Below are 27,775 nucleotides of genomic sequence, written 5' to 3' on the forward strand. Positions count from 1 at the left end.
TGTGAAGCAAATCGTCTTCCTGAAGCTGTTATGCAGGAAAGGTGGTATAGGTTCTCCTGCTTGAGCAGGGGGCTGGACTAGAAGACCTCCAAGGTCCCTTCAAGCTCTATTCCATGCCATATAAAGATTCTACTCTATTCTAGGTCTGATGTTGCATAGGTTCAAAAGAACAAATTCATAGTTCCCATCTAAATCACACAGGTGCATTTTTGGAAGCTTGGCTTCATGCCTCTGCCTTCTCCTGCTAAACTATATTGCTGATGCAGATGGAACAAGTTTCATCAGAACATTGAAAGGGAAAAGACTGCTCTCTTTTACCTGGCAGAGAGCCCTCAAAATCCCATATCCTGTAGGTAAGACCGAGGGGAAAAAATGCTTTCATATTGTCTCATGCCATTCATATTCTCGGTAACATACCAAGAATCAAAAACTTCAATACTGAACAACTTGGAACCCAAAGCTGAGAATCAACCAGGGGCAACCTTGCAGCTTGAAGATGAGTTCTGGAAATTGAAATTCACCTATCTTCAAGCTGTTAAGGTTGACCTAGACCACGGGTCGGCAACCCGCGGCTCTGGAGCCGCATATGGCTCTTTCAGCCTTCTACTGCAGCTCGCAGTCCTCGGTCATTGACAGACACAGAGAAAGGCACTTGCACTTCCCTTCTCTCTCACACACACACAGACAGACACACACACACACACACACACACAGAGACACAGAGAGTGTGGGGGACTGACAGACCAAGGGCAAGAGAGGAGCGCCGGTGGAGAGCCATCTGGTGATGACCTGTAAAGCCCTAAATGGCATGGGTCCGGATTATTTACGGGAGTACCTTTTGCCGGCGTTAACTTCCCATCGTCCCATGTGCTCCCACAGAGAGGGCCTCCTCAGGGTGCCGTCGGTCAGGGAATGTTGACTGGCGGCGCCCAGGGGGAGAGGATTCTCTGTGGGCGCGCCTGCCCTCTGGAATCAGCTCCCTGTTGAGCTCCGGATGGCTCCCGACCTTCGCTCTTTCCACCGTGACCTGAAGACTTGGCTATTTGAACTTGCCAGCCTGGACTGAGGGACTGGGGTTTTAGATTTTAAATTTTACATTTTAGAACGTGTTTTATTGTTTAGGGCTACTTGGTTTAATTTATTTTAACTTTTGTATATTATGTGTTGTATATAGTGTTTTAATTGCCCTGTACACTGCCTCGAGTCCTTCAGGAGAGGGGCGGTATATAAATCCAAATAATAAATAAATATAATAAATAGGAACGTCCACAGTGTGGTGGGGTGCCTGAGATGCAGTGGGTGTCTTAAGGCAGACGTGTTCATTTGTCCCATTCCGTTCGGGCCGGTTCCTCCTCCTCTCGATCCCTGTGAGAGCAAGATAGAAAAACTTGTGGGTGTGGGCGCTTGGACCAGATTAATGAATGAATGGGTAGAAAGAGAGAGAGAGACAGAGAGAGAGAGAGACAGAGAGAGAGAGAGAGAGAGAGAATATAGTTGTCCTTACTGTACTTTTAGTAAAGGTTTAATTAAATATTTTAATTAAGAGATGAGGTATGGGATTAATTATGCTGTATTTAAAGATGGTAGATAAGCTACTAAAATTGTTTTTACCTGTTGGGATGAAGGAGAAAGTTTTTTTTTCTCCCCCCTTTCTCCTGTCCTTTTCTTTTTTCCCCTCGCATTTGTTTTTCTTCTATTTTTCTATTTGTAGTTTTTATAGTTTGCACCGGCTTTTTATTTCATAAACATAAAAAATGATATATGCAGTGTTATCTTCGTTTTAGATGTCAAAAGGGTTTCGTGGCTCCCAGCGTTTTTTTTTCCTGTGGGTCCAAATGGCTCTTTGAGTGTTTAAGGCTGCTGACCCCTGACCTAGACATATAGAAACAAGTGCCAACCACTAATCGTGTTTCTATAAGTAGTAGTGATTTCATGTAGGACTCTATAACTTCACTGTTCCTCTGTTCCAAGTGGATTGAGAAAATCTAAGCAAAGAGGTTGAGCAATAATTGAGCTAGCATCCGTCCATTAATTTTGTTGTCTCATTTTATTTGACACAGTATAGGTTAGATCAGAGTTCCAATTAGTGGAACCTAGCTCATCCGCGGCTGCTATTAGTAGATGGTGGTTATATTTCTAGGTGATATAAGACAGGGTTTTTCAAAGTTTTTGAGGCTATGGAACCCTTAAAAGGTAAAGCTCTAGTCTAGTGGCAGAGAATTGGCAGTTAATTGAGTGATACACATCCCTGCCCTTAATCTTTCAAAGAATCTCAAGTTTTCATGAAACTATAGAATTACTGGAACACACTTTGAAAAACCCTGATATAAGGCCATATTAAACAGTTGTCATTTTTGGTATAAATAGGACTGATAGATTGGGCTTGATTAAACTTAGTGATATGTCTTAGGGCTGTACATTTCAGAAATACGATTTGGAAGTACTTTGCGTTTTCCGCCAGTACAGTCCCTTTCCCTCCATATTAAAGTAGCCTACTTTTTCAGACTTCTGTGCAAAGGTCAGAAAAAGAGTGCTACTTTTTCTCTGTGATAAATATTTCAATGCCCTATGGATCTCACTAGTCATGTTGAAGCCTTTGGGGGCATCAAAAAGGTTAAAAATAGTTTCAAACCATTGAACTTTATAGAGCTATTAGATGAAGAAATTCTGCTTTTATGTAACAAAGTGGCTTAAGCAAAGACTCCTAGTGGGTGTTTGGGATGTCTGTGACAACCTTCTTTTTCCTATGTGTCTATGGAGATTCTCAGTAATCCAGGACATAGTTCTCTCAAAGGTGCTTTTTTTTTCCTTTCAAAAAGCAACCGTACTGTTTTTATTTGAGGAAGAAGAAAAAGATGTTTTGCTGTTTATCCAGTTCTAATTGGATGGTGGGGAGATAGAAGGATAGGTACTGACCGTTAAGCCTGGATGGTTCTTTTCCCTGTTTGGAAGCAATTTGGTAACAGTGCCAAAAGTTACAGCTTCACCAATCCTTTGCAGTTTCTATGCCCAGTTTGCATGCAAAGTTGTCTACTTCAGTATACTTTTTTTAAAAAAAAAACAACCCATAGCTTGTCCCCCTTTTCCATGACTCTGTGCATCTGGATACTACTCTTTAATGTGAATACCAATTACCTGGTATTTTGGCAATATAGGCTTGCTCTGTTTTTTGTAGAGTTGCTTTTTGAAGGAAAGCTTTTAAATCTGAATTAGTACTGGTAGGAGCTATAGTAGGCCGTTGGTTTTACCAGAAGATACTATTTTAATCTGAAAAGTAGGGCATTTAAAGAGTAGTTGCTCTCAGTTCTAAGAATCCACAAGCCATGCAGTAATAATTTTAAATGACAGATTTGTGAAACTTTGCAGGCTGCTAGATTATTTCTTTTACACACAAGTGGAACGCCAACAGTGACACTGGTTTCTAGTTTTACCCTACCAACTAATAGAGTAGGGTAGTTGGAAGCATTACAAGGGTTGATAGTTTTTTACAGAAGCTGGTCTTTGTTTTTAACAGTGGATAAACAGTATGAATATTTATAAATCTTTTTTGCCATTGGTGAGAACAATTTGCACCCAAGAAATTATTAGACAAGACTTCAGAGTAATATTCATTTTGTATTTTTGTAAAGGAGTATTGTCCTGTAATCACACTTGGTTTCCGTAAATGGGTCCTCAATTTCTTTTCTAATAACACTGTATAGGGGAGGGATGTTGATGAATTGCTGCTGTCTTTGATAGCATTTGACTGACTTCTGGTTTTTCTATAGGGGGAAGCTGGGGCGGTATCCTCCTTGGCCAGGAAAGGTAAGATCTTCAATACAGATTCTAATCTGTTCTTTATCATCTGGTTCTCTTGCATATTCAAACTGTTAAGAAAATTATTTTTGTTTCACTGTGAGCAATTTGGCCGGTTTCAAAACAGATTCGGTGCAGCAACTTAAGTTTTTATCTTAGTTTCTGCTGAACAAGCTTTCCCCTACCTTTTTTTAAGGACTTTGTTTAATAAAGAGCTGACTTCAAGGTATCAGCCAGGAAAATAAATTCCTTCAATATGCTGGAACCTTAATAAATGTACAGCATAATTTATTATAACTGTAGTTCTGTTTTACAAACGTGAAGTTTAGATCTGAGTTATGTCCACCAGACGAGCCATAATTTTCTTTTGTGATAAATTTAGAACAGCTGGGAGGTACAGACAAAATGTATTTCCGATGAATGCTGTTGGAGAGAGCAGGGGCTATTTGTTAGCAATCAATTGTTCACCCAAGTTATTTAGCAGGGGAAGCATACAGAACATTATTTCAAGGTGTGCAGCTTTCCTGTTATGCTTCCTGGTCATGTAATTGCTAGCTCTCCTGCCAAAAAGCGTGTTCTGCACCCTAACTCATTATTTAGCTTTAAATCTCCTATAGTGCTGCTGTAAATCCTTCTTTCCATCTCTGGCCAGTTCCAGCATAGTGGCATTTTAAAAACTGAGATAAGAGCGATTAGTGTAACCATGGTTATGATTCCACCATACAAGTATTGAGTGGGAACTTGTGCTCTGCACACTTAACCTCTTAGTACATTTTTTTCATTGTTTTCTTTATTGCTACAGCATGACTTCTGAGTAATGCTTTTTTCCCCTTCCCTTCCCTTTCCCCCCCCCCCACTCTTCCTTCAGAAAAATCAAAGCAATGTGCAATAAATATGACCAATGCTTGGATTTACTGTGTGGAATAAAGATGCTATCTTTAAAATGATCATAAACTTTCCCAGTGTTGCTTACACTAAATCAAGCAGCATACAGATAGTCCTTGCTTATTGACCGCTTGTTCAGTGACTGTTCAAAGATACGACAGCACTGAAATAGGAGGTTAACAACCAGGCCTTGAATTTATGGCTGTTGCAGTGTCCCTACGGCCACATGATTGCAATTCAACTATTTGGCAGCTGGCATGCATTTATGACAGTCACGGCATCCCCACAGTCATGTGATCACCATTGGCAACCTTCACAGCTGGCTTCCAACAAACAAAGTCATTGAGGAAGCCGGCAGGAAGTCCCAAGTTGCAGTCACGTGATTTCATGCTTAATGACCGTGGGTACAGTACTTTACAACCACAGCTGGAACTAACATAAGTTGGGCTTGGCCATGTAATATTTCACTTTAAGATTGTGAATGATTGTCAGTCTGAATTGTGGATGGTAGGTGAGGACTACCTGTATGTCTTTTGTTTATGTAGCATCCAGACTTCTAAACAATAATTATTGTTACACTGTTTTATGAGCAACCTAGTCATTATCTTAGGTGGTTTATGAATTCTGACCCTATCAGTGCATTTTCATTTGCAAGGCCTAACACTTTATGGGGAATGCAACAGTTGTGTTCAGCTAAACTACGTCTAGTATCTTTAGTGAACTGAGCCATGAAATTGCCATATTTAATCTACCGTATACCAGAAACACCTAATTGCTGAACGTGATTTCACAATACATAAGTCCTATTACATGCCAAAGTGATGCTTGTAAAGTCTTGTTTGCTGTTGCTTTGGGTAATGGAGGTTTTTAAGGCACATATCGACTGGAGCCCCAAATGGTGCATTTGGTTTATAAAAATGTGTGTGTGTGTGTGTATGTGCCTTCGAGTCAGCTTTTGACTCCTGGCAACTGCCTAGATTAGTCCTCCAGTTTTCTTGGCCACGTTTTTTTAGAAGTGGTTTGCCATTAGCTCTTTCCAAGAGAGAGAGTGCTAAGTCCAAGGTTACCCAGCTGGCTTTGTACATAGGAACGTGAAATTACGCTCTGTTTCTAGCCCGGTCCCTTAACTATTACTCTCAAAAACCTTAAACGTGGACCTTAAAACAGAAGCCAGTACTTCTGACTTCAGACACAGAATAAACCAGAAACCAGAATTCAGTTGGATAGAAGGTTACCATGAGCAGGTTCTGTTGCCTTCTGGATCTGTGGGAGTACCACTGGAGCCAGGAGTTTTTACACTTACTGCCTTGATCTGTGTTTTTCTCCAAGGGTTTGCATGGGAGTCTCCTCCACTAGTATCCCCAAAGAAGTAGGTAAGATTGGGAAAGAGTGATTAGTCCAAAGTCACACAGTCAATCGGCAGTCAAAGAAGAAATCGAACTGAAGTCTTCCCATAGCGCAGTTCGTATTATTGCTCCATGTGGCACTATTACAAATCTATCTTTAAGTTCCACAAAGGTGACTTTCAAAGCACAACAATTCTGCGGCGAATACCAAATGAACATTGAGAAAAATCAAGTGTTCTCTCTCTTAACTGTTGCTGTCTCTTTTCCCCCTCTTTTTTTCCAGATTGTTAACCCACCTAAGGACCTGAAGAAACCACGTGGGAAGAAGTGCTTCTTTGTGAAGTTTTTCGGAACTGAAGACCAGTATGTGATCCTCCCCTCTTTTCCCCCTTTTATCTTGGAAGGAAAAGAGGAAAAAAAAAGCTTCTAAAACTTTGAAGCCTTTGTAGAGAAGCTCTTGCTCAAGAACTAGAATTTCACGTCTTTCTATTAAGTCGTCTTAATTTCTCAGCCAGTAGAAAAAGATGCTTTAGAACCTTTGTTAAAGATGAATAACTGAATCTGGCCCATGGATGGATTCCTACCCATTGGCTAGGACAGGGCTTTTCAACCAGTGGTACGGGTACCGCCCGTGGTACATTGGCACCTGGCAGGTGGTATGCGACCATCCTAGAAAAGTAGCGGGGGAGGGGAATGAGCTGAACCGGTGGCAGCACCGCACACAACCTAAGCGAAAGAGGGCTGGAGCTGCAGGGCTGTCAGGGCTCAGCAGAAGCGCCAGGATCGGTGCCAGGCTCCAGCTGGAGGATTACCTGTACTTCATCACTTTTTTCCATTATTTTTTTTTTGGTCAAGTTTTTGACACCTTGCTAGGTAACTGGTGGTACTCGGATGTTGCCATGTCCTAAAAGTGGTACAATGGGTGAAAAGGTTGAAAAGCCCTGGGCTAGGAGACAGCCATCCCAAAGAGGGCTTCCTTTTGATCTGAAGTTAGAATCAGAGTGTGTTCTTCTGAAGGGAGGAAGACGTTTGACCCAGGAAGGTAGGGAGAGATCAGGTTCTCCTTCCTCATGGGATATGACTCCTTGTTATAGATAATTTTTTAAAAAAATAGTTGGGAAGAGTGATCATAGAGAAGGCAGGGCATTTAGGCCCCTTAAGGTAGATGGCACCATCTTGTGTGTCTAGAATTTAGAATAAACACCACAGCATCATAAGACATTGATAGAAATTGATTTCATTGGCATGTTTGGAATAACCAGTTCAGTTCATTCCATCTTGGAAAGGACACCCCAAAGATTTAATCCGTGATCAGGGAACTTTATTTTATGGGGCCTGGGAGTTTTAAAAGATGGTATTGAGGCAACTGATGAAAGCTTAATTTGGAAAGACTACAGTCTCAGAAAACATTGTTTTAAATTCTTCAACCCAGCTTTTTTATTCAATAAAACTGTAAAAGTGAAAAAAATGGAGGAATTTTATTACTGTTTGGATTACAGTACAATCTATAGGTTCAGCCCTTAGGATAACACAGTGTTAAATATTAATTCTCTTGAGCCAGACGGTAATCTGGTGCTGTTAAAGTAGTTTCATTTGTTCACAGCTTGTGAAGCCTTTGAAAGGCGGCTCCACATGCTGCATCGCTCTTTAAATGGAAAGTTTAGCTCCCTTTTGCTTTGAAAGGGGGGCTGTGGCTGAAACGCCGTTCAGTCCCAGCACAGATTAGTGAACAGGTTGCAGCTGAAAAGGTCAGTTTTTCCAAATAAATTGTGTATGGCTCAGAAGTCAACTTGGAAAAATCTTATCACTTGCTGTAAGAGATCAGCTGAAATGTGGAGTTCTGGGAAAATTAATTGAGTTCTGCTGTAAAAAGAGCTCTGTGCGCCCTGCTCTTTTATTGGGCATAAAATATAGTAAATGGGAATTAAAATTCCAAAAGCAAAATTGGGTTTCTAGCTTGGACAGCAAACGCATGTTTACAGATACTGAAATCCCTCTGTACAACAATTCATTTGAAGTTACGATGACACTGGAAAAAAAGTGATTTATGACCGTTTTTCAGCATCCCTATGGTCATGTGATCAAAATTCAGGCGCTTGGCGACTGGCCTGTATTTACCACTGTTGCCGTGTCCTGGGATCATGTGATCTTTTGCAACCTTCTGGCAAGCAAAGTCAGTGGGGAAGCCCGATTCACTTAACCACCGTGTTCCTAACTCAACAACTGCAGTGATTCACTTAACTGTTGGCAAGAAAGGTTGCAAAACCTGGAGCTAACCTCACTTAACCACTGTCTCACTCAGCAGCAGAAACTTTGGGCTCCACTGTGGTTGGAGGACGACCTGTATTGGAAAACCAGCATGTGGAAATGCAGATTAACAAGCTTGGATGATGGCTTGGTTGCTTCTCTGAGACTGTAATCACAGGAGCATTTGGCAGCATCGGTTAACCTAAGGAAGATGCTGAGTAGGCAGCCAAGAAAGTTGGCTTTCTTTCATTCCTCCTAGTCTCCATTTCAGGGTGGCAGCTTTGGTAGACATGCCCCAAATCTTATCCATGTATCTGCTAGATAATTGCCCTTAATATTTCTCTCTCTCTTATGTGCATGTTATATGTACAGCATGAAAACAAGCTTGCATCTTAAGGAAGGTCTAAACGGCTTATTGAAATTTAGCAGAGCAGTTGGGCTTAGTTTCAGTTAATCAATGCTATAAATTTCCCCAGGTTTACATTTCATCTGGGCAGCAATTCCACTTTCCTGAAATGCCCTCAACCCAGTTCTGCAATGATGCTGAGATACTGAACAGAATCATACCCACTTATCTGCCTAGAGTAGTTTGATTCTTTCTCACATGTTCAGCTATATTTTGAGCCACCTAACAGTTATTGCAATGGTCCTGTTTCCTTTTTGCTTGTAAACTACAGGGATTTGAAAAGAGGTATGTCAGCTGAGGTTACAATATCCTTGCGCTAAATAATCCTATCTTTGCTCATGGTTCTTCAGTGCCATCGTGAGGTCTCTCTTTCCTGCACGTGGCCCCAAATAAAAGTAAATGAGCATCACGGGTTGTGTTATTATAGTAATGCAGCCATTGCCGCAAATTCTGAATCAATGTTGAAACTACAGAGGGTATAACATGAATTGTTAAGTAGATGTATAAACTAATAGTAAAATGGAAACTTTTCAGGGAGTATTGGTGTGATCATTAAATCACAGAAAGAAATTTTTGTTTGTACCTTCTCTGTGAATGAATTTCTGTTACGTAGAATTCTGTTTTAGTAAAAAGTTTTGATTTCAGTACCAAAGTAATAATGCTGACTATACAAAGTCTCTCGGAAGTACAGGTAGTCCTCGACTTAACGACCACAATTGATCCCAAAATTTCAGTGGTTAAGTGAGGCAGTTAAGTGAATTTTGCCCCATTTTACCATCTTTCTTGCTGCAGTCGTTAATTGAATCACTGCCGTGGATAAGTTGGTAACCCGGTTGTTAAGTGAATTTGGCTTCCCCTATTGACTTTGCTGGTCAGAAGGTCACAAGAGGGGATCACGTGACCCCTGGAGACTGCAACCATCATAAATATGAGCCAGTTGTCAAGCATCTGAGTTCTGATCATGGGGATCCTACAAAGGTTGTAAGTGTGAAAATTAGTAATATCTTGACCAAGCATCTGATTCTGCCTTCTGTATATGGAGAGAACTAGAAAGAGTATGACCATATTTGAGGCCCACATGTTAGAAGAGTCTTGAAGCTTCTTGAGAAAAATGGTTTAATATTCTAAAGTATCAACCCTTCTGTCAGTTGAATAGAACAATATTACATTTGTCAGAGCCAGGAGGTTCAGACATTCCCTAAAAATTATTTCCTACATCATTTTAGTTAAAAATGCCATAATAATAATAATAATAATAATAATAATAATAATAATAATAATAATAATAATAATAATAATAATAATAATAATAATAATAATAATTTTATTTGTATACCGCCCTTCTCCCGAAGGACTCAGGGCGGTGAACAGGGCAATACATGTTAAAAGACAAGAATACAAAAATTAAAAGAGATTAAACAAGATGCCCAAAAACTATAACAATAAGTTAAAATACATAAAAAGCAATAAAACCCAAACCCATCCCCCATCAGGCCAGGCTGGCTTGTTCAAACAGGTAGGTCTTTAGATCGCGCCGGAAGGAGCGAAGGTCGGGGGCCATCCGGAGCTCGACCGGAAGATGGTTCCATAAATCCGGCGCGCCCACAGAGAAGGCCCTCCCCCTGGGGTCCACCAGTCGGCATTCTTTGACCGGTGGCACCCTGAGGAGGCCCTCTCTGTGGGAGCGTACTGGGCGGAGGGAAGTTGATGCCGGCCGCAGGTGCTCCCTGAGGTATTCCGGACCCATGCCATGAAGGGCTTTGTAGGCCATTACCAGCACCTTGAATCTCACCCGGAAGACAACTGGGAGCCAATTATTCCTTGCCATCTGCCTTATATCTGTTACAACAGTGACATATCTAATAAATACAAAGATCCCTGAAGTGCTACAATGAATATTATTGTAGGAAGATGGTCCTTTCTCTTTAACCTGCAATTTGACATTTTGTCAGTGTCACTGATAACCGTGTACAGTCAGTTCTGTACATCTCATGACGCATGGAACGGAGTGGATTTTGCATTTCCAGGAACTGAGGGTCAATTACTATTTGTCTTTTTGCATCTTTCAGTGCTATTTTCAGGACTAACTTTATTCTGGCTCTTGTCCAGAAGAGAGTTGTAGGGAAAACTCTGGCTATTTTCCAAACCTTCAATTGATGTAATACATACGGTATATACTACAGATTATGAATGCTGAGTAATACAGCCCAATCTCAGCTGTCATTCTCGAGTAATAAAATTGCTTATTTTCAAATAAGACCTATATTTTGGGTGAAAATGGAAGAAGTCATTCCCCATATGGTTATGAAACGTTCAATCTAGATGTGGTTGAAAATGGGAGTGTTCAGCCTACTTTTCAAGGCTCTCCTGCAGGATAATTGCTAAGCACATTGATTTTCGGAGAAGGGTGGGATATAAATGGGATTAAAAAATAAATAAATAAAAAATAATTCAGACTTGCGCTTTTTGCCATATACATCTACCATTTGGTAGTTACTGCACGTATGCACTCCTCATTTGCTTATTTTTATGCATTTGGGGGGTTGTTTCTTGGTAATGTATTTTAACATTCTCTGGTTCTTCAGAATTCTGTCAGGCATATTAATTTTTTTATTTCATGTTTGATGCGCCCATTTGGGTTCTCGTTCCTCTTGGCACCCAACATTGTTAGGGGACCCAGAGACGTCCAGTTATGGACAGTGAAATTCCAAGACATACAGTGGTGTTTAGCTGAGGATATTTGGTCCAGTCTGAAACATCAAACGCTGATGTTTTTTCAAGGTACCATTAAACTGAAGTATCTGGGACAGTTCCACCCATTGCTTAAATTGGTCACCACAAAACAAAACAGGAACTGGAAGGGAAGCAGAGCCTCAGTTGAAAATGAACAGTGATTATCCCTAAATCTCATTCTAAAAGTAAAGTAGAAAAAGTGGTTTACAATTTAGAAAGTATTAGTGATAAAAAGTGTATTTTTTTTTTACAACAATCAGATTTTTATTAGCCCCTGGGCAAATTTCATCCCTGAGGATGAGGCCTATTGCACTACTAAATGTATAGCATAGAAATCATACTAAGATAAGGGGTCAGCTTTAGTAGTGTCTTGTTTCTCGAGACCTTGTGGGGAAAGGAGGAATGGTTTTGACAGGGCGTAGGTTTCTCCCTCCCCCCCCCCCCCCCGTTGACTACTGGATCAAGAGAGATGCCATTGTAATTGAAAATGATGATTCTGTTTCTTTGGACTATGAACAATTTAACTCTGATTTCTTTTCACCAGTGCTTGGATTAAAGTAGAGCAGCTGAAACCTTACCATGCCCACAAAGAAGAAATGATCAAAATTAACAAAGGCAAGCGGTTCCAGCAAGCTGTGGATGCTGTGGAAGAATTCCTCAAGAAAGGAAAAGGCAAGGACCAGGTAGGAGGTCTTTTGGGGAGTTGTGCTGACTTACCCTGTTCTTTGGAATAATGGTTGGGGTGAGCTACCTTACGACCGTTTTGCTTCCTTCCCTGAAAGGGGTTGCATGTTTTGTCTCTAGGATTGTGACTTGAGGATCGCAGTTAACGCTCACAGTTGCCGCCTTTGAAAGGTTGTTAATTTTCACAGTTGCCGTTCCCGCCTTGGCTTGATTTGGATAAAAGGAGATCAAAGGGTCACTTGATCCTAGAGCACTTGGAGGATCTGCTGTGCACTCTGGAATTGGGACCTGGTTCTTCTTCAAAAATAGCTCCCGGTGTAGAGCATGTGGCTGTACTTTGAGCTTCTCCTTGTTCTCTCGTTCAGTAGCTTAAACCTGTTAAAAAAAAAATTTTGTTCCCTTAATTTGGGGCATTTGGCGCGCTTCAAGCACCTGGCAAGACACCTCTCGGGTTTGGTGAGTGTGGGGAAATGAAGCCGCTGCCAGCTGATGCTCCGCCTTTTCCTCATCCCTTCTGTTCTGTGATCTCTCAGGCGTCTTCCCATAACTCCACTGAAGAGAAGAACCGGCGGAATCCCAGTGAAGAAAAGGGGAAGCAGTCAGTGGGAGAGGAGAAACACAAAGCTGGGTTGTCAGAAAGGAAACCGAAAAAGCGAGCCGCCTCTGTGTCCTCTGAGCGAGGATCGAAACCCCCCCTGAAGAGAATGTACAAGCAAAGCCCCCGGAAGCGCGGGCGCCCTCCCAAAGACGAGAAGGTTTGTGTTTTGCTGCGCATTCCTTCCCGTGCTCGCTCTGAGCTTGTCCAGATGGGATGTAGTCCTAGCAGCCATCCAGATGACTTCATTGTTGTGACCATGTGGAAAATTGCATGTCTTAACCATTTGGGAACCTACCGTCTAATTCCATTCAGAGTCATAATTACTTGTATTAGCCAGCCCTTGTGCGTTACTAAACCTGACGTTTTCTTTGACTTGTTAAAGCCAACAAGTGACACCGGGCTTCCATCTTGCCGCGTACCAGCGGAGGAAATGGCGACACAGTTGGTTTTTTTTTTTACCTTTGGTAGTTCCAAAGCACCTTCTGTTAACATCTCCATCTCATTTGTGTGTCTGATCCATCTCCAACTACATCAGGACAAGTTGCTTAAATTGTAGTGTGATATGATGAAGATATACTCCAGAAGTAGATGATTCCACCAGAAGACATCAGTTCCTCACATTTTCTTGCCGATATTGGAGCTTTCTCCTCTCCCATGTTGTGGTCTGACTCATCTTTGGACATTTAGAGTTCATTTTTAGAACATTTGCCTCTTCTCTCCTCTTCAAGATTTGGAGCCTCCATACTGTAGCTGGGGACCTTCTCAATGTAGTTGTAAACAACAAAGTGGATAATGCTAGAATGTACGTCCTTTACTGGGTGCTGAACCTGAAGGTCATTATGAAACAGAACAACCAAGATATACTAGAATTTCATACCACATATCCACAATCAAATTTTATACCACATCTGTCTTCCACAGCCTTTTTCAGTTCACAGTTGTGAATCGGCTTCTCCTCCCTTGGGATTTAAATGCTGACGGCTTTCAGAGGCAGTCTAATAACTTGCTGGTGACAGACAGACAGACCAGTCTTTAAGTAGGGTTTTGAGTTCTGGAGTTTTCTTCATTGGGGTTTGCACTTTGGTTACACAGAGACTTTTTTTTTTCTTGTAACTTTACAATTTGCTTATTACCATGAGGTTTATCAGTGGCATTCTTTGCTTTAGAATTGTGAATGAAGCTTTTAGAGTTTAACCTGGAAGTACAGAAGCCTGCTAAACATTGAGTAACTATTGGCTAGAGTTGTTTTCTTTTTAACAGTCTTAACAATAACCAGCGTACCTTCAAGGACGATGAAGGTGATGATGTTGAGGGCTTTTGCCTGGGTTTCTTTTCCAAAGTGAAAAGGGTGGTAGAGAAATTGTCGTGAAAGTCTTTAGCATTCTGGGAAATTAATAAAATGGCATCTTCTTCCTTCCTCTCTTGCGCCCAGAGAACTTTTTATAAGGCATTCACTCATGCACATCCTAGATTCCGTTAGTCTGTCCTGTGATGCTTTTAGCGTTTTGTTTTCTTGATGATTCTTGATCAACTCTCATCCCTGCATAACTTCCTGCTTTGAGATTTTGTGGAAGGACATTTTCAAACTTCATTGTATGAAAGAGAACCCGACATGAATCCTGATTGTAACGAAGAAAATCCTGAAATGTATTTTAAAAAAAAAAGACGTGGTGGTAGCGGCGGTGGCTGTTAAGCACTTCTGGTCCCTGAGTTGTCTTGGTAACAAAAATTGCTTTTGGTTATCGTTGTTGGATCTTGTAGAGTTGCATAATATTGGAAGTGGGTTTTGAAGGCTGGTGGAAATATGTCGTGAAGAGATCTGTAATGGAGGATAAGAGTATTAAAAGCAAAATAGCTTTTTACTTGTAAAAACAATGGAGCTAGAGGTTTATAAGAACAGAAGCTAGACGTCTGGATTTGTTCTATTGCACTTATTGCTCAGTTATTCCTAGCCAATAGACAGGAGTGCTCTGTGTATATTCCTCCTAAAATTTGAAGTAATCCAGAGTAGCCTTCTCCAACCTATGCTGCCACATACATGTGTTTCAACTCTCGCAATTCTCAGCATTCTATTATTTCTAGAGTGGCTGGAAAAACTGGGGCATTGAAAGCCATAAATCTAGAAAACAGGCAGGTGGGGAAAACTGCTAGAGCAGGGATCCCCTACTCCCAGGTCACAGACCAGTACTGGATCGTGGCCTGTTAGTAACTGGGCTGCATAGCTAGAGGTGAGCAGTGGGATGAGCAGATGAAGCTTCTTCTGTATTTGGAGCTGCTCCCCAGCGCTAGCATCATCACCTCAGCTCCACCTCAGATCATCAGGCATTAGATTCTTATGAGAGCGTGAACCCTATTGTAAACTCCGTATACAAGGGATCTAGGTTACGGGCTCCTCCTTCCACCACCACCCCACCCACCCTGGTTCTTAATAACCTTGTGTTCCGTGAAACTGGTCCCTGGTGCCAAAAAGGTTGGGGATCGCTGTGCTGGAAAATAAAAGTTTGCTCCCACTAGATTTTGAAAAGGAATTTATTTTATTGAAAAATACTTTGTTTTTCAGTCCTGAAAATCATCCTGTCTCCAGGGCATAGCATGTTTTTCAAATAAGATGATCAGAGCATAACCAAAATAACAGGCAATTTATTTAAGGCAAATGCCTGGCAAAATGAAAAAAATTACTGGAGGAAGAGTTCAATAACAAAGATGCGAAAAGCTTTGACCCATATTTCAGGGCTTCCAATGAGCAGAAGATTTGTGAGCTAAACACTCTATCCCACTATAGAAATAATAATTGGGCCCTGTTAGGAAGAAGAGTAATTTTGGAGATAGGGTAGAATACATTCAGGCTTGTTCTTTTGTGTTCCCAATATACCATTGTGTTTTTCTCTGTGGCAGCTGGACAGGAGAAATTATATAAAATGCTATCCATCTAAAAGCTCAAGTTAAACCCAACATGGAAATTAAATAAAATTTACCCAGCATTACATATGTCTTAGTGCAATTAACAGCTGGATCTATAACAAGCTTCTGTTGCACTGTTTTCAGCAAATTACAATTTAACCAGTATTGGTTTGGGATTGCCATAAAATAAATCTAATTACTGCCTTTAAGAAATCAGTTGGGAAAGAAGAACATTGCATGTGAAATCATGGGCAGCAACTTAAGATAGCGCTCTCTCTCTCTCTCTTTCTCAGCTTAGATTAGGTAGATATGCTTTAAACGGTTACTTTTTATTGCTTATTATGATCTTTTAGCAATAAACAACTGTGCTTTATCCATCCCGGTGTTCGAAGATTTTATACTATCTCTATATCTATCTATCTATCTATCTATCTATCTATCTATCTATCTATCTATCTATCTATCTATCTATCTAGTATAAAAATCTATATAGATATAGATATATATAGATATAGATATACATGGTCTTTGGTCATTCGGGTTTTTGGGGATTCCACAGATGGTACTCACCACTGCTCTATCTTCTCCACAGGACATGACAATTCCTGAATCAAGCACAGTGAAGAAAATGATGACTGGCACCATGGCTGGCTTTAAATGGCCACAGAGTGTAAGCGAGGTGATTTAATTCTTTGCATATTTCTCAGAAGAAGCAACAATTCAGCTCTTGGTGTACTGTATGTGTGTGTTTGTGTGTGTGAGAGAGAGAGAGAGAAATAGAGAAATGGTATATCATATTGAGGCAATGCAGGTAGTCCACAACATACAACAGTTTACTTAGAGACCATTCAAAGATACAAGAAAAAAGTGGCACTGAAAAAATGGAGTTATGGCTTATTTCTCACACTTTCAACTGCTGAAGCATCCTTACGATCATGTGATCAAAATTCAGGTGATTGGCAACTGACTCCTACTAGATTTATGACGGTTGCAGTGTTTTGGGGTCACGTGATCCCCTTCTGGGACCTTCTGACAAACAAAGTCAATGGGGGAAGCCAGATTCACTTAGCAGCCGTGCTACTAACTTGACAGCTTCAGTGATTCACTTAACAAGTGAAGGCAAGAAAAGTCGTAAAATGGGGCAAAGCTCACTTAACCAATGTTTCACTTAGCAACGGAAATTTTGGGCTCAATTGTGGTCGTATAGTCGAGGACTACCTGTAGTTCTCCCTCAATAGACTTGGCTCTCAAGCTTTTGGATGATCTGGGCAAGAGCTTTGGTGAAGAGTAAGGAAAATGACCTTGACGGAGATATGTGAGTTCTGTTACTAACTGACAAGGGGTGACACGTATCTTAAGTCTGTGGCAGAGACGTAGCATTCAGAAGCAGATCAGATAAGACACCTCACTAATGCACTGAAGTCTGAAAAGGGGAAGGAGGTACAGTATAACCAGGCTTGTAAGATCCTGTTGTTACAACTGATCTTGACAAAGGTACCGTATATACTTGAGTATAAGCCGAATTTTTCAGCCCACTTTTTGGGCTGAAAAAATCCACTTCGGCTTATACTCCAGTGAACAAAAAAAAAGAACTGTCCCTTCGTTCGGGCCAGGCTGCTGAGAGAAGGGAGCGGCAGAGCCTTGCAGAGCTGGTAGAGGTGGCGGCAGTCCAGCGTTGTTTCTCCCCCTCGTGCGTGCGTGTGTGTGTCAGACCCACGGGAATGGCTTGTAGGGAAGTGGCATTCCGGCATTCCCACCCTTCCTGTGTGTCGAGCCCACGGGCCTTGACACACAGAGAAACGCAAATGCCGGACTGCCGCCACCTTTCCTAGCCATTCCCGTGGGTCTGACACACACACGCACGCACGAGGGGGAGAAACAACGCTGGACTGCCGCCACCTCTGCCAGCTCTGCAAGCCTTTGCTGCCCCTTCTCTTCGCTGCCTGGCCTGAACAAAGAGGAGCCGAAGGGAGCAGCTCTGCAAGGCTCTGCCGCTCCCTTCTCTCAGCAGCCTGGCCCAAACGAAGGGACGCCCCTTCGTTCAGAACAGGCAGCGGAGAGAAGGGGCGGCAGAGGCTTGCAGGGCTGGCAGAGGTGGCGGCAGTCCAGCGTTGTTTCTCCCCCTCGTGTGTGTGTGTGTGTGTGTGTGTCAGACCCGCAGGAATGGCTAGTAAAGGTGGTGGCAGTCCGGCATTTGCGTTTCTCTGTGTGTCAAGCCCCGTGGGCCCGACACACAGGAGGGGGGGGACGCCGCTTCTTTACCAGCCATTCCCACGGGTCTGACACACGCACGCATGCATGAGGGGGGGAAACGCCGGACTGCCGCCACCTCTACCAGCCGTTCCCGCAGGTCTCACACACACACACACACACGCACGCACGCACGAGGAGGGAAACACTTGACTGCCGCCTCCCTAGCAGACCTTCCCTGCGGGATGTGCTGCCAGGAAGCCTGGCAGCCTGATGAGCGGACCCTGCGAACCGCGGCCGAGCCAGCTCCGGGATGCTGCCAGAGTCAACGAGCGGCTCGTCGTGGCACAGAATATAGATATGTTGCTAAGAAGGGGCCAAGCTTATACTTATACTCGGCTTATACTCGAGTCAATAACTTTTTCCAGTTTTTGAGGTGAAATTAGGGGTCTCGGCTTATACTCGAGTCGGCTTATACTCAAGTATATAGGTACTTTTAGGCTACCTATAAAGTTGGTTCTCTGGTCTGGTTTACATAAAGGGATTGATGAGTGTTTTTTCCACCAATATCTTACTTTGCTTTTTCTCCTTGCTTGATTTTACTGCATTCAAGCCTGCGCTGCTGGTATTCTCCATGCCACGGATTCTTGCGCCTATTTCTGCACCTCACTTGCTTCTTCACTTTTTCTGTGGTTACTGGAGGGAGAGGGGGAACCAGCAAGAATCACTGCAATCGAAAAAGAGGCTTTTTTTTTAAACCAGGATGCATGTCACTTGGTCATCGTAGCTTGGTGTAGCCATACATTTATCCACGCTTGGAAAAATGAAAAAAGGTTGAAATGGGAGAGAAGAGAAATGTATTCGTAAATTTGGCCATGTTTCAGATATCTTTAAAAAGTTTGTGTATCTGGATCAGCGGCTTCCAACCTTTTCTATACCTCGCACCCCTAGAATGCTTCTGATATATTCTCACGCCCCTTACAAAAGTTCGAAATTACGGCAACGAATTATGCATATACACACTATAATTTTGAAAACCCAGGTTTTCGCACCCCTGGTTGGGAACCCCTAATCTAGATAAAAGGAACCAGACAGTTGCCCTTCCCTTCCTGATAAACTCCCTACAATATGGAAGATCCTGGGAAGATGTATTCATGAAGCAAACATCCAAAAAACCCTGAGATTCATCAACTACAGTCCATACGCTTCTGTACGTATTCAGAAACAGAATGATTCTAAGCTGATACAGATAGTCCTCGACTTAACCATTCCATGTTTACTGACCATTCGAAGTTACAACAGCACTGCAAAAAGGGACTTATGACCATTTTTCATACAGCCGTTGCAGCATTCCTAAAGTCACACGACAAAAAATTCAGACGCTTGGCAACTGGCGTGTATTTATGACGGTTGCAGTGTCCCGGGGTCACGTGATCCGCTTTTGCGACCTGACGAGCAGAGTCAATGGGGAAGCCAGATTCACTTTGCAACCATGTTACTAACTTAACAACTGCAGTGATTCACTTAACAACTGTGGGAAGTAACAGGACAGAACTCACTTAACAACTGTCTTGCTTAGCAACAGAAATTTTGGACTTGGGGTTACAAGTGGAGGACGACCTGTGCTGAAATCCTTACATTTGGTGATCAAAACGTTGCTCTGCAAGGTCTTTGAAGTATGTCTATATACATTAAAATCATTTGTTCATTGTCACTTGCTGCTTCTTAAAAATGCTTGAAATAGCAGTTTAGAAACCCATAATTTAAATCTGGTCCTTTTAAACTATAAATTGTTTTCTTAGCATGTATCAGAAGGTATTGTTTATACGAAGGATCCATTTTCAAGCATTCTTCTTTCTGTATAGCCGCATGGATGGTTTTCAGCCAACTCTTAATATTTTTTTTTATTAACTACATTCCATAACCTGACTTTTTCATGTATTTCTCCCCATCAAATGCATAATATTTATATTTGTCCTGAACTAAGCAAGGAGCTCAACATAACTGATTCTGGATTCCAAAAAGGCGCCAAAGACTTTTCCTCAGAATCTGGAATTGAAACCCATTCATAGTGTGTATAGATGCTTTTCCAGAGTTGACGTTTGAGTGTGTTGGCTTCTCAATTTGTTCCTTTGCCATTACAGCCTGTGAAAGATGGTGACCCTCTTTTCCATCACTTCCTGCTTAGCCAAACTGAAAAGGTGAGCAAAAAAAATGAATTTTAGGCTGAAACATGGTTTGGGAAGGATGGATAAGCAGAGTAATGGTTATCCCTGTTTTGAATAAGCCATGAATTAATCAAAAGAGAAAAACCAGCTATACTGTCTTGGGAATTCTGGGAATGGACGTCCACATGTCTTCAAGCTGTGACAGTTGAGAAGCACTGGTGTATAGGATATGCTTTTGAGCTGGGAGCAGAGAGATCCAGTTTTATTCCCCTTCAGCCACAGAAATCCAGAAAATCATCTGGGGCCAAGCACACTTTCTTAAGTGTATCTGTATTCCGAAGCTATAGCCTTTGTTCTGTTCCACCTAATTCCTTAAATTAGAATTTGCTATCCTAAGCTCTTTGCCTTCACCCTATTTCAGGATGTGACTTCTACTTTTATGAGGTCTCCTCAGCTATTATTTCTCATAAGCGCTTAGTGGGGAGAATTCCTTGCTTCTCCATGATAATTTGACTATTTGGGTGAATGGGGCCCCTTAGTCTGCAACTGAGTCAAGGTTTGGTTGTTCTACAGCAGGGGTGTCAAAACTCACAACGTCACATGACGTGTTGCGACGTATCGCGACTTTTTTTTGCATTGCCGGAGCTGGGTGGGTGCGGCCTCTTTATGATGCATCTGGATGAATGAACCTTTATTGTCAAAGTACAACCATGTATACATTGAGATTGGCTGAGCCTCCCTTCGTGCCCACCACCACCACAACTCATGGGCCAGCAGTCTGACAACCCTCTTCTACAGCATGTGCTTTTATCTTTTCCCTACAGCCAACAGTTTGCTATCAGGCCATCACAAAGAAGCTGAAGGTGTGTGAAGAGGTACAGAAGAGTTTACTTTTAATTTTCTTTCATTGATCAGATCCTGCCCATTTTGCTAAGACGAAATTGATCACTTGACAGGGGTGTGTTTTTCCATAGGAAACTGGGTCCACTTCTATCCAGGCAGCAGACAGCACAGCTATCAATGGCAGCATCACTCCTACAGACAAGAAGTAAGCCTGCCTGCCTTCCTTCCTTCCTTGTAAATTGCTTTCATGCCAGCTGGCTGAACTTCACCATGCAGTCGCGTGCATAAAATGAGAGAATGAATTCTCCCCATCCCCCTACCCCCATCAAACCCTGCTATGACCAAAGACGAAATCACTAGAAAGGTGAAAAATAAAATTGCCCAGAGGCTCTCTCACAATCCAGTGAATTTCCCTTTGGATCTAAGTGCTATGTTTAAAAAAAACAAAAACCCAACAACAACCCTCTTTTCATGCCACGCTTCATTGCAAGAATCTGGTGAGAATGGTCTTGGGAGTTGTTCTTGAGCCACCAGAAAGGAGAGGAAGAGGCGGGACTTTTGAATTCCCCCCAGGAAGGTCCCTCTATGGCAGATCTGCCTCCAGACCCTCCTTGTGCTTTCCCCTCTCCTCGAGTGACAGGAGCCTCAGTTGCACTTCCTGTCATGCTGTCAGAAGCAATTTCCCCCCAGCTCTGTTCATAGCAAGCTGTGGCCTGCTTGTGGCTGCAGCCATCTCAGGATGTCTGCCCTTTGCGTTTGCTGAAGGGAAACAAACTTTTAACAATGAAGTCATTCAGGTAAACCTTTAAAACCCAGCAATTCTTCAGCTCTCCTGATGCACAGTTGCATACGGGCCCTTTTAACTGTGCCTCGACCACACACTTTCGTGTTGTTCTCCTTCAGCTTTGCAGGATGCTCTGGGTGAATGGCGTGGCAAAGCGTAACGTGGTTAGGAATTGGCTTTCCTCAAATCAGCTGTGAGGTGACACTGAGGAGGGGAAACTGGCCTGCTTTTTTCCCCAGGTTTCCTAGAGTAGTTTTAATCATTCTATTTTGTAGTCTGGTAGTCTTCCTATTTTACTAAAAAAAAAAAAAGTACCTAAAACATTCTTAACCACAAATGCTCTTGGGTAAGAGTTCCGCTTGTTAGCAGTGGCTTTCTTAATCATAAGCCCAGAAGTGCTGATAACTGGGAGTAAGGCTTGAACAAGTGTCTGTGTTACTTGAAGATTTGCAAATATATCGATTTGGGTTTTGCGCTGGGATCATCCTGCACTTCATCACACTACGTCACACTAGACAGTGCGTTGCTCATGCAGCTGTTCTGGTGTGCACAGTCCTCTGTAGTGCCGGGTCTTTTAGAAAGGAGTTCTGTGAGAGGATTGGCAGGGTTGAAAACTTCCTGTCTCTTGGAAGCCATTGTCTTTTGGATGACACACACTGACTTCTGAAACGAGCATTTGAACAGAATTAGATCCCAAAATAGGTGAGGCTACCCACGCTCTATTGTTCTGCTCTCCTTTCCCCTATTTTGTTTATGGAAAAATGGGTGTAGGAGAAGAAGGTACAGTTCTTGCCAAAAGCCTGTTGTGGCCTAGAGCAAGCAATGCGATCAGTTTGCAATTGAGAATAATAAGACTTCCCCTGGTTTATCTTGGTGCATCGTTTTACTTGTTACTCTCGCCCCCGTTTCTCCGTATCTTGATTTTGTGAGGTTCGAAGGGGGGAAAAAAAGAAAAAAACACAGTTGTTCTCTGCGCCGTGACCAGCTCTCACCGTCTTCTTCCCCACGCAGGATAGGATTCCTCGGCCTCGGCCTGATGGGCAGCGGCATTGTCTCCAACTTAATAAAAATGGGTCACACCGTCACGGTCTGGAATCGGACCGCGGAGAAGGTGAGTTCCATTTCTAGTAAGAAATAAAAGAGTCTTCTGTCGAGGGGGGAAGGAAGCAACAGACCCGATCAAGGAGTGCCTTTGGAATTGCTGATGGTCACCCGAGCCTGAAATAAGAAGGGAATTTCTCTGTTTACCAAGACATGAGAAATGTATAGCAATTTTCTCATCTGTGCTGTGACATTCTTCTCATACTGAACGATGGACTGCGGCTTTGGCTTTGTCAGGGAGGTAGGAAAGAAGAAAGAAAGCCACTTTGGTGTCATGGTTAAAGCCTCGAGCGAGAATCTGGGGACTCTTGAGTTCTAGCCCCATCCTACTTATAAAGCCAGCTGAGTGACCTTGAGCCAGTTCCCCTCTCTCAGCCCAAGGAAGGAGGCAAAGACAAACCACTCCTGTCCAGGAAAATTGCGGGGACTTGTCCAGGCAGCCGCCAGGAGTCAACGCTGCTTCAAAAGCACCCACTCGCTAGAAAGAGAAAAGCCATTTAGCTAAAATGGATGCTTTCTGGCCCGCCACGTTTGAAATGTTTTAAGATGGGCTTCTGAACGTAGTCATTGCTTTGACAGCGCCAGCTTGCATTATCCCCAAGGTCCTTGTAGCTATGGTAACGTTTTCATTCCCTCCGTTTCATTTATTTATTTTTCCCCCCCTCCCAATTTGTGCTATTTTTGTGGCTGACAGCAGAAGCTCTGACTTAGGATAGCTGCAACAGCTATGCCCACGTGGGTTTTTGCCCCGCATTTTTTTTAGAAATCATTCTGTTCCAGTTTTCGTGAGCATAGAGGACTGCATGAGGCAGTCGGCACCTCTCGTGAGATTAATAAGACCCTCAGAACTAGGAGCTTATCTAAGGAAAACCCTCGATAATGGCAGAGCAGCTGCTGCTGAAGAAAAGGACCTGTGTCTTTTGGGGTAGAGCAGTGATGTGGTGGGTCACTCCTCTCTGGCATTATTCCAATCCAGTAGATGTCCGAGCCCCATCTGCCAGCCAAAAGATGGGTGGGTGGGATTGGACCCAGGGTTCAGTCCTTTAGTATCAGAACGAATCCCCCTGCCACTTCCAGGAGGCAATAGAAAGCTGTCTTCTTGGATCCACAAGAGTTTGGAGCCCTTTCGTAGTTGCTGTTACAGAAAGGTAACTTAGCTGTTTGCAGCAGCTGAGGCCGTAAACACAGAGTTCCTTGGCCCTGATAAGGCTCTGTGACACTTGCTCTATTCTCACAAAAGACCATGTAAGCCCATGTCCAAAGATACAGTGTGATGACCTTTCTAGAAAGCAGAGAAAGGATTTCTTTGTTATCCTGCCAAGCTTAGCTAATTCTCTTTGCTTTGCTTCACGTAACTTCAAGTTTATTCTGACCCAAAGTTAATATTTCCTGGGGTTGTGTTGGGAGTTCTCCAGCTATGTGGGCTTGAACTCAGAATTCACAGCCATGGCTCTTGCGGCTGATTTGGGATGGCATATCGTGGTTCCCGGGTTCGTTTTGTTTCTTACCTTTGGGTCTGTGACTTTTGCAGTGTGATTTGTTCATCCAGGAGGGGGCACGGTTGGGAAGAACCCCCGCTGAAGTAGTTTCAACCTGTGATATCACTTTTGCCTGCGTATCTGATCCAAAAGCAGCCAAGGATGTAAGGATTACCTCTTTTTACTTGCATGAGCCCCTCCTGCCCTTCCCCCCCACCCCCACCCCAATGCTTTGCCACAGAATGATCATGTCTGCTTTACTAGGACCAGAATTTTCTCAGTTCCCTCAGAAAAACTACGACGCCTTTGAATGTCTCTTGAGACCTAGAATTACACTTCTCTTAATTTGTAGGTAATGGGAATGCAGAAAGCCTGTTTTGATTTTTAAGCGGAAGTCACGAGTGTGGACTTCTTCATTGATTTCCTTGTGCGTGCACAAACACCCTTTGCTTCTACAGATAATTTACTTCTTTGAAATTACAAGGCCGTACTAGCTTTTCTCAGAGGGCAGCTAAGAGAGGCTGAAAACACACAAGAGAGTCCTAATTGTCCAGGAGGCCTTGTTTCACTCGGCAAAGGAGAGAGAGGAGATGAGGAAGAGGCTTCAAAGCATTCTCACAGGTTTAACTTTTAACTTGTAAAAGGAGATACATTCCTTATTCTGGGGAAGTTGAGAAAAACAGCTTTCAGGGTGATGCCTGCTCTCCGTCTCCTTTGACCGAAGAGAAGCCAGCACACTGTTAAATGTTTATGAAATGTTCTTTTGATATTTAGGACAAGGTCACTCTAGTTTTTCAGTTGTGCGGTAGTCTCTTCTGCCGCACGTAATTGTGCCAAATGTTTAATCACTTCTGAAAAGCTTTACTGTCAAATGACTGGATTAAGTCACCAGTACATGGTTGGTTTGGAGTATTTTCAAGTCTGTGGAGTAACAGCTAGAGCTTGCTGCAGATTCATTTCATATTGCTGTTTAGTTTGGCTTTACGGGATTATATTGTGTGTGTGTGTGTGTGTATTCCCCCCCCCCCCTCACAGCAGTCCTATGAGAGCTCACTTATTTGGGACACCCAGGCTGGAACAATTAAGTTGCCTGAAACCATCCAAAACTGGAACTAGAATTATGCTATTTATTGTAGGTCTCTTGAAGGATTTCAGAACATAAATGCCTTAATTCTGTTTCATCAACAGCATTATTGGCCAAATGCCAAGAAGCTGCATTAAGCATTATGACCATCTCTGGATCATTGTGGGGTAGAAATATGGGCAACATATATAATGAATAGGTAGAGCACCCAGAATCACTTTGTAGAGGAGATGGGCAGCATAAAAATTCAATAAATAAAATAGAGTCCTGACATATGACCTCTGTTCAAATTCTGAGCTCTGCTTTTAATCACACCTTTAAGGGGAAATAACAATAAAGTCTTAAATGTTATGAGAACTGTGCCATGTCAGGAACTCTGGGGTGAAGTGACTGGAAATCACCAATTGATCAGTTTTGAAAATCCCAATTTGTTTGTACTGGGACTAAGGTAGAACATCTAGATCTAAAGCACAGTTTCTCAACCTTGATAGCTTTAAGATCCGTGGACTGCAGTTCCCAGAATTCCTCAGCCAGGTGTCCACAGATCTTAAAATCAGGTGTGATAAGCACTGAGCTAAAGGTTTTTGCAGCTTGTGACATTGTGAGAGCAGGCTTGGAAGTCTGTGGCCAAGGGTTCAAAAGCTCCCCCAAGTATGACGACGGCAGCAGCAGTCCTTTTCTTGACTCAGCTGAATGACCTATTGTGTTGTTCAATGCAGTTAGGCTTCATTGTGTTGGATTCCTTGCACAAAAACCAGCTCAAGTAAAGGCTAGCAAATTTTGCAAGATAAGTCTACCACAAAACCAGGTGAGTGGCCGATTCTATCTTAACTCCACTACATCCGTGGAGTTGATTTGAACCAAGTAACGTAGAAGCTGGTCTGCTTATCTCTTTTTAGGACACGCAGAAACTCTTTTTCCTCACCAGACCAATCTGTGAGTCATAGCACGTCTCTCTAGAAGCCCGTCCCCTCCCGTGAACTGATCTTTTTAAGATTGTCTGTTTCCATACTAACTAACTGAGCCGTTACAGTGTTGTCAGTGAATTCTATCCTTGTTCTTTCTATCTTCTTGTTCAGTTGCTAAGTTGTGCCTGACTCTTTGTCACCCCATGGACCACAGCACACCAGGCCCCCCTGTCCTCCACTGTCTCCTGGAGCTTGCCCAAATTCATGTTTGTTGCGTCAATGACACTAAGCATCTCCTCTGCCGTTCCCTTCTTTTCCCTTCAGTCTTTCGTAACATCAGAGTCTTTCCCAAGGAATCTCCTCGTCTCATTTGGTGGCCAAAGTATTTGAGCTTCAGCCTCAGGATGTCTTTCCAAAGAAGAGCCAGGGTTCATTTCCTTTACACGGGTGTATTTAAGGCATATTTATTTACCACACAAAAGGCAGTGTGAGTCAATCAAGAGGCAACTTTCCACTTGGAGAAGTTTATTGCTAGGCTACATAAATCTAAGAATCTTCCCAAACTGAAGGGTTCAGAGGACTCACAAGTACCTGGAAGTTCTTACAGGTTTTTGATTGGCCTATATAAAACTTCCCAGATGCTGTGCAGTCCAATATTACCACCATTTCGAAAACCACAGTGCATTCTGGCTGAGTGTCCACCAGTCCTATCTTAACCTTGAGCAGTGCAGCATCATTATTGCTGCCTGGTAACTTCAGGAGGAGATAGTTAGGAAGCCTGGGAGAAACTCAGCCAATGATCATGTGTGCAGTGATTGATAGACACCCCTTTGGTATTGGCTTGGTTGGGTTTACTTTGCAGACACCCTATTGCTTTACCGCTCTTCTCTTCCCCCAGCTGGTGCTTGGTCCCAGTGGAGTGCTCCAGGGCATCCGTCCAGGGAAGTGCTACGTCGACATGTCAACTGTGGATGCAGACACTGTTACGGAATTGGCTCAGGTAAGAGTGTTGAGTGTGATAGTATGTGAGAAGGATCTTGGTCATGAGGGGAAGAGATGCGGGCTAAGGAACAATCAGACATGAGGGGTCCTTGGTGCTCTCTGAGCTTGGTTGTTTTCTTGTAGGTGTTTCGTTATTCAAACTAGGTAATATCAGTGTTAGAAGGGAATGAGGTTTGTGGAGTGGAAGAGGTGGGGGGAAGAGGAGGAGAAGGACTGCAGGGTGCTTGGTGCTCTCTGAGCCTGGCTGTTTTCTTGGAGACATTTCATGACCCAAACTAGGTAACATCATCAGTGCCAGTCATCCCACAGTCCCAGTTGCTGTCAGTAAGTGAGAACAATGTGGGTTGTTAAGCAAGGATCTCCTGTGACCATGACTTCCTACAGCTTCCCAGTTGACCTTGCTTGTGGGGCGTTGGCAGTGAAGGTCACAAATCGTGATCGTGTAACTGTGGGACACTTCAATCTTGCAAGTATGAAGTCCAGGCATAACTACCCCTGGCCTAGCATCATCATAGGTTTAGTTAATCAGTGAATTATTAACCAAGGATCACCTGTAATGTGTTACTGCGTTGCCTGAGTTGAGAGGGAAGATTAGCACGACCACCAGTGTCCTTAGTTGATG

At 42.8% G+C, this 27,775-nt stretch overlaps 1 protein-coding gene across 5 annotated transcripts in view; it reads left to right on the forward strand.

Moving 5' to 3' along the window:
- Window positions 1-27,775, forward strand: part of GLYR1 (glyoxylate reductase 1 homolog) — a 37,815-nt gene that overhangs the window by 3,467 nt on the left and 6,573 nt on the right. The window contains exons 2-12 of one of the 5 annotated variants that reach the window (XM_083373003.1): window positions 3,768-3,804; window positions 6,310-6,389; window positions 11,957-12,095; window positions 12,630-12,851; window positions 16,188-16,274; window positions 19,930-19,986; window positions 20,778-20,828; window positions 20,928-21,001; window positions 22,592-22,691; window positions 24,213-24,323; window positions 27,050-27,151. In XM_083373003.1, coding sequence (XP_083229129.1) covers window positions 3,768-3,804; window positions 6,310-6,389; window positions 11,957-12,095; window positions 12,630-12,851; window positions 16,188-16,274; window positions 19,930-19,986; window positions 20,778-20,828; window positions 20,928-21,001; window positions 22,592-22,691; window positions 24,213-24,323; window positions 27,050-27,151 — 1,060 coding nt within the window. The remainder of the gene's footprint in view (window positions 1-3,767; window positions 3,805-6,309; window positions 6,390-11,956; window positions 12,096-12,629; window positions 12,852-16,187; window positions 16,275-19,929; window positions 19,987-20,777; window positions 20,829-20,927; window positions 21,002-22,591; window positions 22,692-24,212; window positions 24,324-27,049; window positions 27,152-27,775) is intronic. The other 4 variants (XM_083372999.1, XM_083373000.1, XM_083373001.1 and 1 more) reach the window with 4 other exon arrangements.

The sequence above is a fragment of the Vipera ursinii genome (assembly GCF_947247035.1).
Source record: "Vipera ursinii genome assembly, chromosome: 13".
Classification (NCBI taxonomy): Eukaryota; Metazoa; Chordata; class Lepidosauria; order Squamata; family Viperidae; genus Vipera; species Vipera ursinii.